At 38.7% G+C, this 18,884-nt stretch overlaps 1 protein-coding gene across 1 annotated transcript in view; it reads right to left on the bottom strand.

Annotated features, from left to right (window-relative positions):
• LOC103808020 (utrophin-like) overlaps window positions 1–18,884 on the bottom strand; it is a gene marked incomplete at its 3' end in the record, with an annotated part of 123,877 nt that overhangs the window by 36,991 nt on the left and 68,002 nt on the right. The window contains exons 21-29 of the mRNA XM_009080775.1: window positions 17,350–17,495; window positions 14,576–14,788; window positions 8,206–8,319; window positions 7,229–7,384; window positions 6,080–6,250; window positions 3,637–3,816; window positions 2,859–2,993; window positions 1,618–1,767; window positions 68–229 (exon numbers count right to left, since the gene is read on the bottom strand). Coding sequence (XP_009079023.1) covers window positions 68–229; window positions 1,618–1,767; window positions 2,859–2,993; window positions 3,637–3,816; window positions 6,080–6,250; window positions 7,229–7,384; window positions 8,206–8,319; window positions 14,576–14,788; window positions 17,350–17,495 — 1,427 coding nt within the window. The remainder of the gene's footprint in view (window positions 1–67; window positions 230–1,617; window positions 1,768–2,858; window positions 2,994–3,636; window positions 3,817–6,079; window positions 6,251–7,228; window positions 7,385–8,205; window positions 8,320–14,575; window positions 14,789–17,349; window positions 17,496–18,884) is intronic.

Raw genomic sequence — 18,884 nt, 5'->3', positions numbered from 1 at the left:
AAGTCTAGCTGGGCACTATCATGAGATAATTCAAAATATTTTGTAGTGAAAAGCTATACTGAAATACCTGGGCCTCCTGGGGCATCTGAAAGGCATCTATCCTATCAGTCAGGTAAGATGTCAGCTGTCTATCCAGCTCTGTTAAGTTTTCCTGCAAGACCTGCAACATGTGGTCGGTTTCCCTCATGGTCTGAAGCTGTTGTTCCAAGGCAATCTGCCGGCTCACTGCCTGAGTGGGACAGAAAAGTGAGACAAGGTAGAGTTGTAATTCAATACAAATTATAGCAAATGTTCTCAAAACAAGGTGGGAGAGACTCAAAAGATCCTATGCCATGAGGACTGGCTAAAAAGATCTCTATAAAGCAGCAATTTTTGAAGCTTACTGTGGCTTTTGAACTAGTGACTGACAGACAGTTGCATAGAAGAAGAGTTATGTTGCTAAATATACAGGATTGCAAAAACAGGTCTCTCCTATCGCCTCAGGAAGAAAGTGTTTTGTTAAAAACATACCAGTTTCAAAACTAGCTATTCAGGGAGAATCAGGGACTTTGCAATACACCACAGACCAACATTGTTTGATGTGTAAACATGTGCATTTTCTCTCAAAAATAAACTCTGTCTGTTACAGTGGGAAAACAGATATTCACAATTCTTTCCCTTCATTGCCTCTTCCTTCAACCGCAAAACTTCCAAGTTCATCTGAAATGTCACTACCTGCATGGGAACACAAATTCCCCACTACCAACATATACACATACAGAGGTGTGGTGTCGTCAACAGCCTAGTGTGTCAGTGCTGCAGCTGCCAAAGAAAATAGGGTTTCATATGGCAATAAAGTACTGTTGTAATGGGAAAAACTGTAGTGAATGCTAACATAAATGACAGCACATAATCCCCAGCTGAGGGCACTGTACTCATATTGCTCACTGTAATGAGGATGAACTAAAATTTCCTCTCTGACTACACTTTGACAGTGACAGAAAACAATTCCCATCCCACAATTTGGTAGGAGCCTGTATTGCCAGAATGCAGAATACAAGTTACAAATTTATTCAACCTGAAATACAGCTAGACTTCCTCTACTTACTCAATCTATAAAAGATTAGAATGAAGCAGAAGAGGAAGAGGACAATATAATAGATGGCTAATGAGAAGAATGTTTTCCTTATTTTCCTTATTTCAATGTGACATCTTCCTAGCTATTTGAAAGAGTGAAAATGTTACTTATGCTCCTCATTTTTATGGTTACTGAGCAGCTCATCAGTATTTATGGCAACAAGAAGGCAATATTAACCTCAGTTACTAAACTATCCCTCTTGAGTTTGAAACTGCCTTTTTGTCAAAATTACTCAAAAAATACCAGGGAGTCCGCACAGTTCAAGGACATGTTAAGCTTACAAAACAAAACTTGATTCAAGCCATGAAAAAAGAAAAAATAAGAAAAGCATCTTGCTCTTTGGGCATTATTCCAAATTGAAAACAGTTGACAACATTGTTATGGTTCTTCCTCTTTTCCTGTATTGTAGTCCTGCAGCTATGAATTCAGCCAACAAGAATCATTTCATACTACTGAGCTGAAACACCGAGTCTAGTTCAACTCTGCCCCAAAATTCTTACCAAGTGACTCAATTCCTCATAGCGGGCGTTGAAAGCTTCCAATTTTTCACTGATGATGTCATCAAGAATCCCTCCATCAATCAGCGTCTGCCCAAGTTCCCGAATCTGGGTTCGATTATCAGCTGGATGACGCAAGACTGATTCCAGCGACTAATTAGCAGAAAAAGTTTTAAAGGTCAAGACACAGAATATTACTGCATTTTCAGAGCTGGAAATCTGGCTGCATACACAGAAGTTTAACACTTCAAATGTCTTGAGAGTGCTCTATAAGCATGAATTAGTTATGGCTTAATTCATGACGGCACAAGGTAAATACAGAGGTGATTCTACTTTAGATAATTAAACTTCACATCTTTTCTTGCCTATTCACATCATTTCATACTACTATAGCAGTGGAAGGAATTAATCCATTTACACAAGCCAGTAGATAGCACGTGATTTTTATCATGGTATCGAGTACACACAATCACGTAACAGTAAAATTCCAGTGCTGGTTTGGGCTGGAGTAGGATTAACTTTCTTGACAATGGTTAGTATAAGGCTATGTTTTGGATTTGTGCTGAACAGAGGGTGAGAATACGGAGATGTTTGTGTTATTGCTGAGCAGTGCCAAGGCTTTTTCCTGCTTTCCGTAATGCCGTAATGGCAAGGAAGTTGGGGCTGCATGAGAGGCTGTGAGGAGACACAGCTGGGACAGGTGACCCAAACTGACCAAAGGGATATTCCATACCATAGGACACCATGTTCAGTATATAAGGTGGGAGGAAGAAGGAGGAAGGTGGGAGGACATTTTGAGTGATGGCATTTGTTTTCCCAAGGAACTGTTACGTGTGATGGTCCCTGTTCTCCTGGAGATGGCTGAACACCTCCTGTCTTCGGGAAGCAGTGAATTAATTACTGGTTTTTCTTTGCTTGTGTGTGCAGCTTTTGCTTTCTCTATTCAACTGTCTTTATCTCAACCCATGAGTTTTTCTAGCTTTTACCCCCTCTGATTCTCTCCCCGATCCTGCTGGTGGGAGAGTGAGCAAGCAGCTGCGTAGGGTTTGGCTGCTGCCTGGGGTTAAACCACAACAATGGAGAATCTTACAATTATCAATTTCTGATTCAGAGTAATATGCTCATTTAACATGAAGAATCAGAATGTTCTGCACATTTCAGCATTCTACTGAAGTGCAGAATTTACTCTTCTTTTTTTAAATGGAGCTATCTGAAAAGTTACTAAACTGATAGAATCATTATACCTCAAGAGCATCACTGACAGCATCCAATTTATCAGGCAGATTTCCTGTCATTTGCACCCTTTCTTCCAGATTGTTTAGCCAAGCTGTTTCTAAATCAAGATACTGAAGTAGCTCAATCCAACAGGACCACACCTCCTAGGAACAGCAGAAAAAAAAACGAATTAGCCTAGAATACCAGGCATAGCTCATATAGCCTATGAACAGCTTAAATATATGTTTCTGAGAAATTCACCTAAAATAGACAAGTAGAAGATATTCAAAAACATTCCATGGCACAGTATGTTCTAGACAGAAAAACCTGCAGCTACAGCAGGAAGATAAAGAGAAATAAGCATAGCAGTCTCTAAACTCATGCTGAAAGTATCACTGACACACAGGTTGGTATAATGATGTAAGAGTGTAACAGAACATATCCACTCCTCTTGAAGGACAGGACATACACACCCTATCCCAGACCATAATCACATGTTCTAATTATTATTATATTTCAACCTTTAATTTCTCATAAATTCTTTTTCATCATTTTGGAAGATGCACAGATGACTAACAAATGTGAGACAAGGTTATTTATTTGTAGAAGTGTTGAATACAATACAGATAATCAAATCAAAGTCAGATGGTATCTCATGGCTTCCAAGAGATCTTACGGGAAAGTAATCCTGGAAAGGTGCCATAGCAAAGTGCATTATGCCAAAGAACTGTATTCAGACAGTGTCCTTCTCCATTCCTTTTGTGCCATCTGCCTCCGTTTTACTAAGCAGAGAGCTACCATTCTTACCTCCAAAGTGTGGCATTTCCCCCGGATCCGATTGCACAGTAGCTGGTAGTTCTCCAGCACAACATTCAACTCAGTCGCCAGGTCCTGACCACTTGACGGCACTTTGGTGGCTAACATCTTGATGTTGTCTTTGAGAATCTTCACCCGCACCTCCTTCTGCAACACATCCTCCTTCGCTCTCTGCCCAAAGAAACATATTCCATGTTCAGCCTTCAACTGCCATATGGTCAGCTGCTCACCACTCAAATCAAAGACCAGCAGTTTCACATTGGAATTGTTGCTGCCAATGTATTCTTGGGCCTGAACACAACAAACTATGGCTCTAACTTGCATGGAATTCAGATCATGTTAGCGAGTGTTGAAAAATCCTGGGGTTTAAGCATACAGATATATTTATCATTTATAGTGTGTTCATTAAAAATCATGCCTCAAAGCAAAAAAAAATTAGTTCAGTGCTATTTATATGTTAGCATGAAAATATGAAATACAAATTAACCAGAAGAAAAAAAACCAGAAGTTTTCTAAAAACAACCATATCAGGAGAAAACAGTAGGGTGAATTTACAGAAGTTACAAGTATCGGAGCTCAGTACTTATCTCCCAAAGTTATCCAGGAAAGATGATGTAATTACACAGGATGTGCAACTACAAAGCTGGGACATCTCCCACAGCTGTTGGGTGCACTACAGGAACATGCTAAGGACAACTACAAGAATTCCTTCAATCTAACTACACTCAGAGGAGTTTGGCAACAAATACAAAGGATAAGCAGAGTACAACACTCAGCACACAGGTCTGGAAAAATTGCATGATCAGCTGTCAAATTTTGCCTAAAACAGAATTCAGGAAGGAGGATAGCTGGAAGACAGGTCAGGCAGACCAGTCTGAGCCTGTCTTTGTTAAGACAAATAGAAGTCACCAGAAATAGAGACTGTCCCAGGGGCTTCTTTTCATTTTTCAAGAACAGTTTTATGAAGTTAGAATACCGCTGATATATAAGGCACTGCACTTTATGGTGGAATGCAGTACATGACAACATAATTTTTGCACATATTTCTCAAGGTGTCTTGTAAATGTAAGGCAATTAAAAAGAAAAAAAGCGCCAGTTAATAGAAGGACAAAGAATGGAAAATTTAGGGAACATATTTTATGGCTGGATTATCAAAAACCATCCAGCCTCTTCTTAAACCTACTCCTTCAAATGTCAGCAGGAGATCCTGACTCTGTGTTCAAATGAGAGCAGAATTAGGCAAGCTCAAAACCTTATGCAAAAACGCTCCTGGTCAAATACAGGGAGTGCTCTTTCCCAGTCCTAAGAGTAGCTCCAGGATAATATTGTTGCTGCAAATGAAAGTGGAACTGCATGTATTACAACAAGCTTACTGGTTCACTGATATAACTGTCAAACTTTAAAATACATAATATAATCTGGATTTGACAAAGGTTAATGTGTTCAAAGTCACACAGATTTGCCAATGAAAAGAGGGTTCTCTCTTTCCTTGGCTTGTGTTCAGCCAGATATCGGAATATATGAGCTTAAATGGCTTTAAAGGACATGAATATATTAAAATACTTGTTAAAGACTGCTTCAGAAAGCCCCCTTCAAAAAGAACAATTCAGAACTTCAAACAGCTTTGTCAAAGCACTTGTAAGGGAGAAAACTCTTTTTTATAGTCCTTTGAGTTACAGTGTAGTGGATACTCATTTAAATAACCTACATACAAGTCAAAACACTTATGAAGATATGCCTGAATTCTCAGATTTAAAAGTAGAGAGAATTATGAGCTCTGTATATGTATCTAAGAAAATTATCAACTGATAATTTGTAATAAAACAAAACTATCTCCTTCCTCTCCATTTATTTGGCCACCAGACCCAGAGGTAGAGAAGCAGGGACGAACATCACTCACAGATCCTTGTGGATCCCTTCCAACTCAGGATATTAAATTATTACTGTTTTCAACAGATGAACACAAGATAACCTTACAACAGACCTGTTTTAAACTTATTTTCTAAATGTGAAGTTACAATACGCAGGGGACAAGAAAGTGAAGCCCAAGAGTTAGAAGCAGGAGAATGTTTTCACAAATGCTAATTTACATAGGTAGAATATCATCTTTTCCTTCTTAAGTTTTATCTCCTGCAAAAATTTCCCATATTTTTAGTGTTTAATATGCTAAACATTGTAAGCCTGACTCAACAGCTGGGCAAGCTGGTATTCATTATGAAATCCCTACCCCTCATAGTCAAAGAGAACATCTGCTTTTATAGCTTATGCTTTAAAAAGCAAAAAATTCCACAAAGCAAAGATGCAAAATGCCACCAGTCTTGCCATGGCCTGAGCTCCTTTCCGCATAGACAGTAATTCCAGAAAAGGTCACCCCAAAGCTGATGGGTTTTGTTCCTCTTTATTCAGGTCTCTACAGTGACCTGGTATTGCTGACCTTCATTTCCTCTACCGCATTCTCTAGCTCTTCTGGTGACTTGTATTCAAAATCTTTCTCCAAATATTCTTCTTCAGCTTGGGTCATCCATTCTTGCATCTCTGCCAAATCCTTCTTCAGATTTACAGCTTTTTCCTGACTTTCAGACAGGCGATTTTTCTGACTAATGATCTAGAATCCAAGGTGGAGAAAAACACCAGTTTTGTTACTTGAATGTCCTTGTACATATGAAAAAAAAACACAAGTCTTTGTTAAAACATTTTACTACCAAAACATTTTCCAGCTTTTTTAATTAACAAAAGACTTTTACATACACATACAAATTCATTAACCTTTTCTAGTAGATCAACAAAATCTAGATGTGAGGAAAGGAGGAAAATCTTTTTGCCCTGATTGCATGTAAACTGGCAACAATCCCTGGAAAACGTTAGATAGAATAAAACCCTTTTCTGATCAAAGTATCATATAGTTAGCTATATCTCTATACAGAATACTGAAACTCTCATCAGGCCTCACTTATTTCCACAGCCCAGGCAATCTGGATTCTATATCAACAGCAAAGTTCTCCAACACAGATCCTTGCCAGGAATTGCAACTAAAGTATGTTTCTAGAGACAGCAGAAAGCTTCTACCCAAAAGAAACAACTAAATACACCAGACTGGAGAGGTGGTATATTTATAGCCATTTATTTTTCAAACCTGTTTGGAAGCAGACAGAAATTAAACAGGGACAGAGTAATATTCCAGATTTCAAGAAAGAAATAAAAAGAAAAACCCAACAAACCACAAAAAAACCCACTTGCCTCTCACACACCCTAGAACAAGCAGCATGAAGCAAAATAAACAAATTCATTTTTAATTACAAACAATGATAGAGTTTGCTGTGGTCCTTCCAGTTAGGTACGAAGAAGCACACGTATTCAAACAAATCTACTGTTGCAGATGCATTCCCTAACATTCTTGCACTTCTGAAGGATTCACTGGGCCAAGATGGACTTCAGCCACTTTTAGAGTGGAACAAGTAAAACATACTCATTCCACTTTTTCCACCATTACATTGCTTCACCTCTTCACCATCGTACCAATGCCACACAGCCAAACAGACAGCTGCAGTAACAAGCAAGTACTAGTAAAGCATAGAGAACTCACCAGTTTGCTCAGTTTCTCCCACTGAGTCTGGCAGTCTACTAGCCTAGACTTTGTCCAAGTATTTATGCTTGCAATAGGCTGAGCTCTTAAAGCAGACTCCACTTCTTTCATCTCTTTCAGTGATGGTTCAATTGTCTCCATTTCATTGACAAACAGCTGAGTGCACATCAGAGAAAAATCAAAGCTGTTCTTTAGCAAGATATTACAAAAATTTATAGGATACCAATAATTTTGTAACTTTTCATTATTCTGGAGGAACTTTTTAGGAGCAGAACGATACCATGCTCAATACTAGACTGCTTAAAACAATCTTTCAGTGATTCAAAACATCAAGGCTATGCAGCTAAAAAACAAAATACAGCTTGCCATACACAGCATAAACATTCTCACATGCCAGATGTCACCACCAGAACAACACAAGTTTAAAGATTATGTGCACTAAATGCCCTGCTGTTTCTGGCATGCATCAATTTATATTCTTCTCCTGGAAACAAACATTTGAAGGTACATGGTAATTACTTACTACAGGATGAAATTCTGCATAACTATGATCATTACATGCCACTGACAAGGAAGGAATCTTTCTTGTAAGGCAGATACAGTTCTAAACCTTAGGACTTTCATCAGCTTTATCTGCTTGTTACTTTTACTGTCCTTGGAAGTTTAATGAAGGAAATACTTTTACCCACAGACTCAAGTCCACAATCTCAAAAACTGGGAAAAAATATAAACGTTTTCAGAGGACATAATGCCAACTTGTAGATGACTATTTGTGAATACGGTGAGGACCTTTGAAAAGTACAAAGTGTTATGGCTACAAACAAGAAATCAATTAAAAGGTGCCCTGGAGAAAGATACGATTTTTCTGGTGGGCTTTGTGGAATATGCTCTGGGCAATACTTAATAATACAAGCAAAATAATAAAGGCAAGATGCAACTTGTTATTTCAAAAGATTCCTTAAAACAGCAAAACTCACTGTGCACTGGTCAAGTTGTCTTTGAAGTCCTTCAGTATCTCCTTGAACAGCCTTTTCTGACATTAAGAAGTCTTTCACACCATCCATCCACTTCTGGACAACTTTTGAGTCAGTCTAAATCAAATATAGTAAGGAAAAGCTGATACAATGTTGTGATGAAGAATGTATGGCTGTTAAATGTCAACCTCTAGCAGGGTCAAAAAAATATTCTACAAGCTGCTAGCATTGTCTTTGTTTTCAAGTAGACCAACTTTGGTTTAATTTCTGGGTTTGCTTTGTTGTTTGGGGTTTTTGTTGTTTTGGGGGTTTTTTTTGGGGGGGGGGAGGGTGTCCCAAATTTCTGCTCTCAAAGTTATATAAAAATTAAATTTACAATACTGATATTCTTCCATCCACCACAGCATGTTTTAATTGACACTGCACTGCTCCAAGCTACCTATCCAAAGCATGGGATCAAGTAAGGAGGAGAGCATGGCTTCAAGAAGCACACGGCTCACATGAAAGACCTGACTGAGGGCTGGGAATAGCATTTTCATGATGGCAAAAGCTATGCATGACTGTTTACACTACACTTGTTTGAAAGAAACTGCACTCCCAAGGAAAAGAGAGGCTCCTATAAAAATATATACATGGAGAAGAGGAGTGGATAATGCTGAACATACTTGACAGAGAGAAACTATGCTGGAAAAGCTGTTTGAATAACAGAGAGGCACAGACACTAAAAAAAATTATAAGAGAGTATTAGACTAACAACTAAAATTAAAAAAAAAAAAACAAACAAACAAACAGCCTAGCTCTTTGGGGCCAATAGCTGCTACTGTACACACTAGAGCAACTCAGGGAAAAAAAGTAAATAGACACCCCATTTCAGAATTATCTGATCTAACAGTTGGCAGTTGCCTTATAACCTGCAATCAAGTAGGTAGGTAGACAGAAGCACTGTCATCTCCTTCCCCTGAAATTTGTGGATGTTCCAAATCACTCTTACAAACAAAACCAACACAAACTTAGAGCTCAGAGAGAGTTTTTCCTTGTCCAGGTTCAACCAAGTTATGTGGTTGCTATTTTATAATTAAATAGTTGGACTTCTTTAATCTACATGTTTGGACTGTTTGGATGGGGTTTTTAATAGATGACATCTATGTATCCTGACACAATTGTCATTATAGAGCACTCTTATTGAGAAGCCGAACCAAAGCTCATTAGCTTCACCTTCTACTCTATATTTCACCAAGGAGAGCACACACCTTGTTTTCTTAAAACCCACACAAACAGTTTTTTCAAGATCAGTATGTTACACGCTGCTTCTCAAAAAAAATGCTTGCACTAATAAAAACCCATTAGACTAAGTTCATGTTTATTTTTAGACCAATGTTACCATTAGAGGTCAAAGTCATGACATTTTCTTCATTCTTTTTCCATTTTGGGGGAATTTTCTGCAGTTGATTGGCCCAAAAACCATTTTTGAAAAACAGACACCAGGAGGTTTAACAGGGAACCACGGCTTAATGTAAAAAAAATACATATTTATAAAGGCTGCCATTTGACAAGGCATTTCACCACATACCTAATTTAGCTTCCTTACAATAAGCTACTTGTATAAGTTGATGGAGTGAATTAAGCGGGATTACTCACAAAGTTAGACATACATTTAAGTTGCTGAATCACAAGACAGGTCTATAGAAGTTTAATGAAGTAAGTGCTCCTGCATTGCACAGGTAAATAATTATCAGTGGTCAAATACCCAGAGTAGGTTGTTGATGTACAAGAGCTCACAAATTTTAGACATGAATTAAAACACTGACTCATTCTCATCACAGAGAATGGTTTGGTTTGGAAGAGACCTTAAAGACCATCTAGTTCCAACACCCCTACCATGGACAGGAACACCTTCCATAAAATCAGGTTGCTCAAAGTTCCATCCAGTGGTGCCTTGAACACTTCCAGGGATGAGGCATCCACATCATCCATGGGCAACCTGTTCCAGTGCTTCACCCTCACAGTAAAGAATTTTTTCCTAATATCCAATCTAAACCTACCCTCTTTCAGTTCAGAGCCATTATCCCTTGTCCTACCCCTACATGCCCTTATAAAATTTCTCCAGCTCTCCTGCAGGCCCCTTTCAGTTCTGGAAGGCTGCTCTAAAGTCTTCCCAGAGCCTTCGCTTCCCCAGGATCAACTTTTAAAATTTATTCCAGGCAGGAACAAAGATTAAATGTGCTGAATCTTTACTTGCTCGCTCCTAGAAAAGCCACATGATGTACAGCCATGCAGTAGATTTAGAAGATTTGAAGGTGATACATAATCAAAGACATAGCAAGCCATACAATATTACAGATATGATTACAGAGAATACAAGATACAGAAAATTTCTTCTAGAAAATACAAGATGAAAAACTGATAAAATGAGCCTTCTCTACTTTTTCCATCACATGGGTATTAGTTACTCCCAGCAAAACATCACTCCCAGATCATGTCACTGATGCATGTGTTGTCAGCTTGGGGGAGCTTCTGTCACATCACAAATCTCAGAAGGGCCACCCAAGCAGCAGAACTCCCAGGCAGATCTGCCACTGACTTGCTCATCAAACTAACAAGAACATTTTAAGCATTGTTCACCTGTCTGCTCACTGTTACGATGACAAAATTTACATTGCTTCTTTTCAAAAGCCTAAACATGAGCCTAAACATGTTTTGGGAAATGCCAGTTTTTAAAGGTGAATCAGGAAAAAAAGAAACACTAAAAACAAACTAACACTTGTCTGTAGTTGCACATGATCACATGTTCTCCAGGAGCTGCCATTCACCTATTCCTTTTTTTAAAAAAAAAAATTTCTCCCCCACTTTTACTTTTTTTTCCCCTTTAATAACACAATGCTTCAACTCATCTCTTAACCAAGGAGACACTGCCCAGCCATTCTCCACACTAATTTTGTGTCTCTGGTATCTCCACTACCGACCCATTCAGTGTCTGCACCAGGACCATACACCCAGTCTGCCATATCAATCTTTCTTGCAGTACATGTTCCATCCTGGTCTGTCCAATGCACTCCACAACATTTTTACGCAACTGGTTCCACATTCCCATTTTTATTTAAACAGTGCTAGACCACAAAAATCTCTGTATACGTTAGTACCATTCCTTCAAAAGGAAAAAAAACAAGAGAATATAACATGACTGTCCATCCATTGAGACTTTTATGGAATATTTACAAAACACAGGAACTGAGTACTTAAAAATATAGTTCCTAAGTGAATACCCCCAATGTAAGCTCCATATTTCTACATAAGGCACCACTAAGTATTTCTTCCATTCTTAATTATTGAATAATAATAATTCAGTATTAATAAAACTATTATTGCTAAAACAATTAATTAATAATTGCTTCCTTTGGGGTTTTTCTGTTATATTTTCTTTCTCAGCTTCTGTACTTCCTTTCCAGATAACAGAAAAGTTCTTAACATCTTGCTCATGACCAAATTGTGTTCTCAGACCTACACAACAGTGTGCTGCTTCAATGCTCTGCTCTCCATAGCTCCCCAAAAGCCACATGGGCATAAAAATTCCTATCTTTCATCAGTGAGTACTTCATATATTTGGTGATACCAACATCACTTTGGACATCTGTGGAAAACCAGGCTCTATCTTTGGCTGTAAAAAATGAATAATTAACTACTAACTAAAAAACTACCATGCTAATACTGCACATGACTACCCTGCTCTCAGCACCTTACTCTCAGTTAAACACAAGAGAGATTTTCAGTTTTCAAGAGTTTTCCAAATCAGTTTTCACACAGTTAGAGCTGTGATATAGGAAAGTAGGTGCATGTACCGACCAGTCAACTGAACATGACTCAAGTGCAGAAAAAGTAGAATTCTGGATATACAAGAAATTAAGGGAGGGGGAAATGCTCCTAAAACCAATGAGCTAAGGAAGTTTTGCTCAGTGTTGCTACAGATAATCAAGGCAACTGCAAAGCTGCAATCATTTGAAGAACAAGACTGAACAAGAACAAGCTGTTGCACAAAGGACACTGAGGTAGGCTTACATGAAGAATATTTATTCTGTTGTGCTAAACAACTAATAAGTGTGACCAGAGAGTGATGGGAAGCAAATGAAACATGGTGGGATATTGTTCATTAAGACAAAGTCAGGAGAAAAATTAATGAGAAGGTGGTTGCTGGAAAGTAACTGCCAAGGTTAGAACTTGATTTCTTCTAGGCTCCTGTACAAACCACCTAACTTTGGGCTGTCAGCTCCTGTTGACCAGCCACACCACCTGCTCCACAGCTCCACATCATCCCACAGAGTGCTGCAAGTAGCTGCTGAAGGATGGGTTTGAAGGAACCAGATTGAAAGCAGAGGCACAAGTACACATGTCCCTGAACACATTTAAGGCAGAGGTGGCTGGGCAGGACACCTACAGCTGTTATCTTTATGCTTCAGGTAGTATAGCCTAACAAATGAAACACACATTTTTCCTCTGAAAGCCTGTAATTCCTCTTCCTATTTGTATGTTGCTTTGTGGTTTCTATTTACAAGATCACTAGCCTAGACTGGACTACCATACTTACGCTATTCATGAACACAGATCACACAAACACTGCTGGGAGCAGCTCAAGTCCTGAAATAAATAATTTGTGAGTAACACTTTACAAAGAGCATCAAGTTTTCCCTCCAGCCATTTTTCCACCAAATAAAGCCTTTCATGAGAACATGGGTGTGTACTCTGCTCTTAATTGTCAGTTACAATCTGTTACTCCTACCATGACTTCTTCCAGGTTTGAGGTTTCAAAAAGGAAAAAAAGTAAGGAAAAAAGACTTGAGGTTTTTGTTACTTCTGAACCATAATCGGTAATAGCTTATCCAACTTTCACCGCAACATCATGCAAGTCAACTACCTGGCCTTTGTAATATAAATTTCAGTTTAATCACGTGTCTATACTTGAGTAGTCATTACAGATCCTGTCTGGCTTAAAGTAAAAATTGAAAATAATAATCACTATCAAATTGAAGTTTGAATCCACTGTCAAATAAAGGAAGCATTTTCTGCCTCAGAGGGAGGGGAGAGCAAGACTGAAAGAAACTTTGGGGGACAAGTAGTGGTGTGCGTGCATGGTACCAATGTTCTGAAGAGGGTGCACTTAGAGAGTTGCTTATGTTTATAAATTGTGTGATACATCCTCTGTTAAGTGGAAAGAATGTAAATAAATCCACATGTTAAAATATGTTTAATGCATGTGAAAACACATATTTGCTAGCTAATGCACAGGGGCCTTCCTCATGAAGCATCTTCTTGATTTTTGAATTTTAAAATGCATATGAAAATGCAAATAACATGAAACGTAGTTAAAGTCTAGTTAAACAACACTCTGGGGAAAAACAGCAGCACTGTATTTGGGCTTTTATACTGCTGTGATCACCTTATACTTTCAAGATGATACTGAAGAATGGATAGTGCCTATTTAACTTTTGGGTCATAATAATATTGGCATGGGCTAAATCATAATATATTCTCATATATATTTTCACTATTTTTCCCTCTCCTCTGAAGAACACAAATAGTCTGAAGAAGAGACTTAAAGTAAACACAAATAAATCAATCTAACTCAGTAATTACTGAGTCCACTTCAGTTGAGTTACTTAAGCACTTCTCCCTCCCCTTTTTATCAATGGATTAAATAAACATCTACACACACTTGCTTTTAATCCTTTCAATTTAAAACACTGAGATTTTCTGTCATGCAGGATTTCATGTGTGTACATATATATATATATATATCTATGTAAAATATGTAAGAGTGATGATTAACCTTACTACTTTAACTCTTCTCCCTGACACTTCAGATATCATGGTTGGAACTGGAAAACTCAATATGCCCAAGCATTTTCTTTTCTTCCTTATTTAACAGGCTTTACTAACTCTTTATTACTGTTGATTGAAACAACACTTAAAAGGAGCAGATTTTCTGCAGCATTTATGGAATTATAATTTTAGGTGCTGAACTAGTAAGGCACTGGGCATCTGACCCCAACAAAACAGAGAGCATCAGCTCTGTTGGGACCAACAGCACAGCTAACATACCCTTGACTTCAGCACAACCTTTGCTTCTGGTATTGAAAGAAGAAGGGCACTAATTATAAGTGAAAAGTATTTCTGTCAGAAGATAAAATAATATCCGGGGCACATTAAAAGTCCTGTTCTACTGTGCTACAAGTACACTACGTATGCTTTCAGCCTCTGGCAGACTAGTTACTCATTAACACTTCACTTCTCAATCAGTATCATCTGGACTCCTGCCGGAACACAGAGAAAGAAAGGCCTCTAAAGCAACTGAGTTATGAAACAAAAAATCCTTTTGCTTTACCTCAAATAACCTCAATTTGGATGTAACTTCCTCCAATAGTTTAACATCTTTGGAAATCTTGAGCTTTAACTTGTCCCAGTGTCCCTGCACATACTTGAACTCTTGCATGTAGATGTTTTTTACATCCAAAGCAGCATGTTTCTCCAAAGCCTTTGTTTCTTCAGCAAGTTGATCTATCCTGGGCTTCTGGGCTTCCAGTGTCTCACAAACTGTCTACAACAAAGGATAAAAAGAAAAAATGTCTCCTTCCAGCATAAGCCATACAACAGGTACACATTTACATATGAGTGCAAGCATGTCAAAGGTTTCATTGTGCAGAGCATAGACTCAACCAAGAGTGACATTCCACTTACTGCAGTTATTGCAGCTGTTGTCCAAACAACCTTTTAAGTAGCTAAACCTTCAGCTGCTCTACTAGTGCAGCAGCAGAGACTACAGAAGAGGTAGAAATAAAAGAAATTGCAATGTAGACATACTAGGACCTCAATATTTTCATTCATTTTTTAAAAAAGAAAACAAACAATAAAGCACACAGGAAGAGGGTGAATGTATGCTTCCAAGTTTTGTAAAGTAAAATATCATGTCTAGCAGCAAAGAAAGCTCTGGATACTTGAGTTTGGAAAACTAGTTTTCTAGCTGAAATGCAAGAAGGATAACAAATGAATATATTCACTATGTCATTGCTGATATAAAGAGTCACTTGATCTGAAAGAGCTCATTTACTAATACTATGAAAACAGCTGAAGGTATAAACCAAGACATGAAAAATGCTGCCATTTACTTAAACTGGTCATTTTGGCTATCCTACTTCAATTTGCTTAAGAGAAATCTGGAAGGAAGATGTTAAACTTACTAATTTAATGTATTTGCTAATATATATGTTTAGTGTGTACATGTAGGATGTGTGCATATATATTTTACTGTATTTTTACTGAGGAAGAATCTTTGATGTTTATGTTCTCAAATTTACTTTCTTTATATCCTGTTTCTTTCCCTGCAAAGTGTGCCATTTCCTCTAAGATGACAGGTAGTAATGGGACTGGGAAGAGTGATGTAAGTTTTCATAAACAAGGGCTTTCTGTGCTGGGGATCACAGACTGAGAAAATCCCTGGCTTGGGTCTATGTCTGAAGCACTTCTAAGTGCCTACTACAGTGCAGAAGGAGCTGAACCACCCCAAGGTCCACAAGAACATCATCATCTACAGTTTCTTCGCATCTCCCATCACACTCTTTAAATCTCCTAGGCTAACACAGTATATCCTTTCAGGTTAATTAGTCTCTGAAGAAAAGAGACAAGACAAATTTGGGCAGAAGCAGGAAAAAAAACAAGCCTCCAAAGACTAAATGCCATTGCAATTCAGGTAGCATATGGACCAGAAAATCTCTGCCAACTTTAAACAATACAGAAGCAACACTATAGACAAAACCAAAGAGCTCAAAACTTGTTATAATCTGCATGTTCAAAAAAACAAAGCACTAACACTTCTGTTTACAGTCCTTCTGATAATGATCACACTCTGCTGAATAGAGAAGGATATAACAACAGACAGGGCCTCTCCCCACCCAGCAGCCACAGAGCTCCTCCAGAGTCACCTGCAGCATTCTTACAACACCACAGGGAAAAGTATGTGCTTCTGAATTAAACATGATTCCACAAAAGCAGTGGGGGATGGTGGAGGGGACAGGGAAGTGTTTATGTTATTTTAAAGGAAGCAAAAAAAAACACATGTGAAAATACTAGATAGGCACAACTCTCTTCCTGGAGAGATCTTCACTCCTGATCCAGTAACTGATATTTACAAAGCAATTGTCATCCATAGATTTTTCTCATACTTTACAGACTCACAATAGGAAACAAAATATTGTTTCCACTGGACCAAATTTGTATATCAACTACCTCTATGGCTCACAAGCACTGTTTCCCTTTGCAAGGCAATCTGGAAGCCAAAGAAGATTAGTCACTCTCTCCAAACATCCGAGCAGGATGAAGCAGAGTAGATTTGTTAACCAGCTGACCCTCAGTGACAATGTAAGCAGGCAGGCACCTCACATCTGGGCAGGCTTTACCCAGTGCTTGGAGAGGAAGATGCCTGCAGACTATGGCTTCTGCAGGAGGGCAGAGGCAGGGTCACTGATGCAGGGAGGGACGTGTCCCGCCCCAGCACAGCAAGCCCGAGCAGAACAAGCACAGGCATGGCTGTAGTGCAGCACAGGCAGGGACAGCCCCAAGGGAAGGGAAAGGAAGGCCCCAGCTCCTGGTTTTCCTCACAATGGCACTCAGCAGCAAAGGAACAGACCTTGGCTCAGATCACAACTTGATCCAACCAAGTTTCTAGGAGGAGGACAGTCTTGGGGCCCTAACAGCCGTCTTGGGACTCGTCAGCACAAAGCTATGACCACACCAGAGAACACTTGGGAAGATGACCAAGGTGGCCCAAGATACTGCAGCACTTCAGCAAAGATAGCTCAAAGCCTTCTCTTCCCCTAGCTGAGCAGTCCCAGTTTTCAGCCTTATCTCCTGGCACAGGCAGCAAGAGAAGCTTTGACATCTACAGGCTCAGACATATCCAGCCCTCGACTGGACATGTCCTTCATCAGCCTGTGGTAACACAGCTTTCAGCAAACCACCTCCAGAAGTGTCTTCCACACACCACTCCTTGACCAATATCCCTCTGAGTAACATTAGCTACCCACTGAAAACAAGGCAGGAGAACAGAGGATGACAGTAGTTAAATAAGCGATTTCCTCACTTCAGCGTGACGGAGAGAGTTACCTTTGCCTGCTGCAGAGCCTTCTCAACCTTACTGGGTTCACTCAGTCCACTGGTGATGGACTGTTGCTTGCTCTCCAGCTCACTCAGCATGTCCTTCAGCTGCTGCAGGAACTCCATGTACTCCTGGCTCGGCTGGCTCTCCGTCTCTGTACCATGAGAAACAGTAACGGAACAAAATACAAGGTAAGAAAATAGACATGAGACCCAAATTCTAGAGGATATGGACATAATAAACCTTCCCAGAACTAAAGAACTCTTCTACTGATGGAAACTTTTTTCTTTAAAAAAGAGTATTAAATATCTATAACATAGAAATATATATTATATAGACTATAGTAATAAATATACAATGACAGCCTCTAAAAGAAATTACAAACTCAATCCCATTTTCAGAATCTTTATACATATAAGCACCTAAATCTGTTGGGGTGGGTAGAGTGGTAGAATCAATAGTATTTTGGCATTTGCATGCCTAAATCTCCTTGATTTAGTATTTTTCTTTTCTAAAAGTTTTAGCATATCTACTATTTATCTGCAAACACACACAAAGATATCTACTATATACAGAAAATAAAGTATAGTATATATGATTAGCCATAGGGCACACGTTAAGTTAAACACATACACTACACAGTAGGCCAGCATCTTTATACATATATAAACACACGTACATAAAATACACATTAGTTTACTAGTACAGTTTGTACTATTACTATTTGTTTTGGTGGGTTGGTTCAGGGGTTTTTTTACATATATATATACCCACAGAAATATATAAAACCAGCAGCTTTCAACCTGTTGCTAGAACAGATACACTATCTAGGAAGAGTGAAAAGAGAATTAAAGTTTGGGTAGAATATCTGCTTGCAACCTTCAACTGTGCCTCAAATTTTTTTCAAGCCAGCCCTCTGTGGAATCCCAGGCAGGAGGCAGCACTTCACTTTGGCATTTCAGAACGAAAACAATAGATTTGGATAACCGCAAAAACCAGGATTTGACTGCTAAGACCTATTACTGTGGTAAGCACATTCTCTGGCCTTGGATTCCTAAGCAATTTTGTTACTTCCACAAGTGAAAAATTAATCTAAGCCTTGTTCTGACTTACCAGGTAGCTTTTCAGCATCTTACTGTCAGAACTGTCCTACCATTTATAAAAATGAGTCAACATTTTTAGGGAGAATCAGAGTTATCTGGCTTGCTTTTCTCAAAAAGCCAGGATCAATTTAAAGGGGAAAAAAAAAAAAAGAATTCAGTAAAAAGCATATATGTGCACTGTTACTAAACTACAGCAAATCCTGGAAGAGCAAATAGTTAAAATAGCCACACACTTACAAAAAAAATTGAGTCACAGATCCCATCAAAAAGTTGCCCATAGAGATGGGACTGAGTAGCACTCCATGAAGGAATTTTCAGAGGCTCAAAGAAAAGCCATGACAAGATCTGGCCTTCTGTCAGTCAAATCCTGCCAAGTTCATAAATGCTCAAGTGATACCCCCAGTTATTTCTACCAGTTATATGGTCTGGAAGCTCTTTTA

The sequence above is a fragment of the Acanthisitta chloris genome, unplaced genomic scaffold (assembly GCF_000695815.1).
Source record: "Acanthisitta chloris isolate BGI_N310 unplaced genomic scaffold, ASM69581v1 scaffold18248, whole genome shotgun sequence".
Taxonomy (NCBI): Eukaryota; Metazoa; Chordata; class Aves; order Passeriformes; family Acanthisittidae; genus Acanthisitta; species Acanthisitta chloris.
This window is presented reverse-complemented; position numbering and strand designations above follow the sequence as displayed.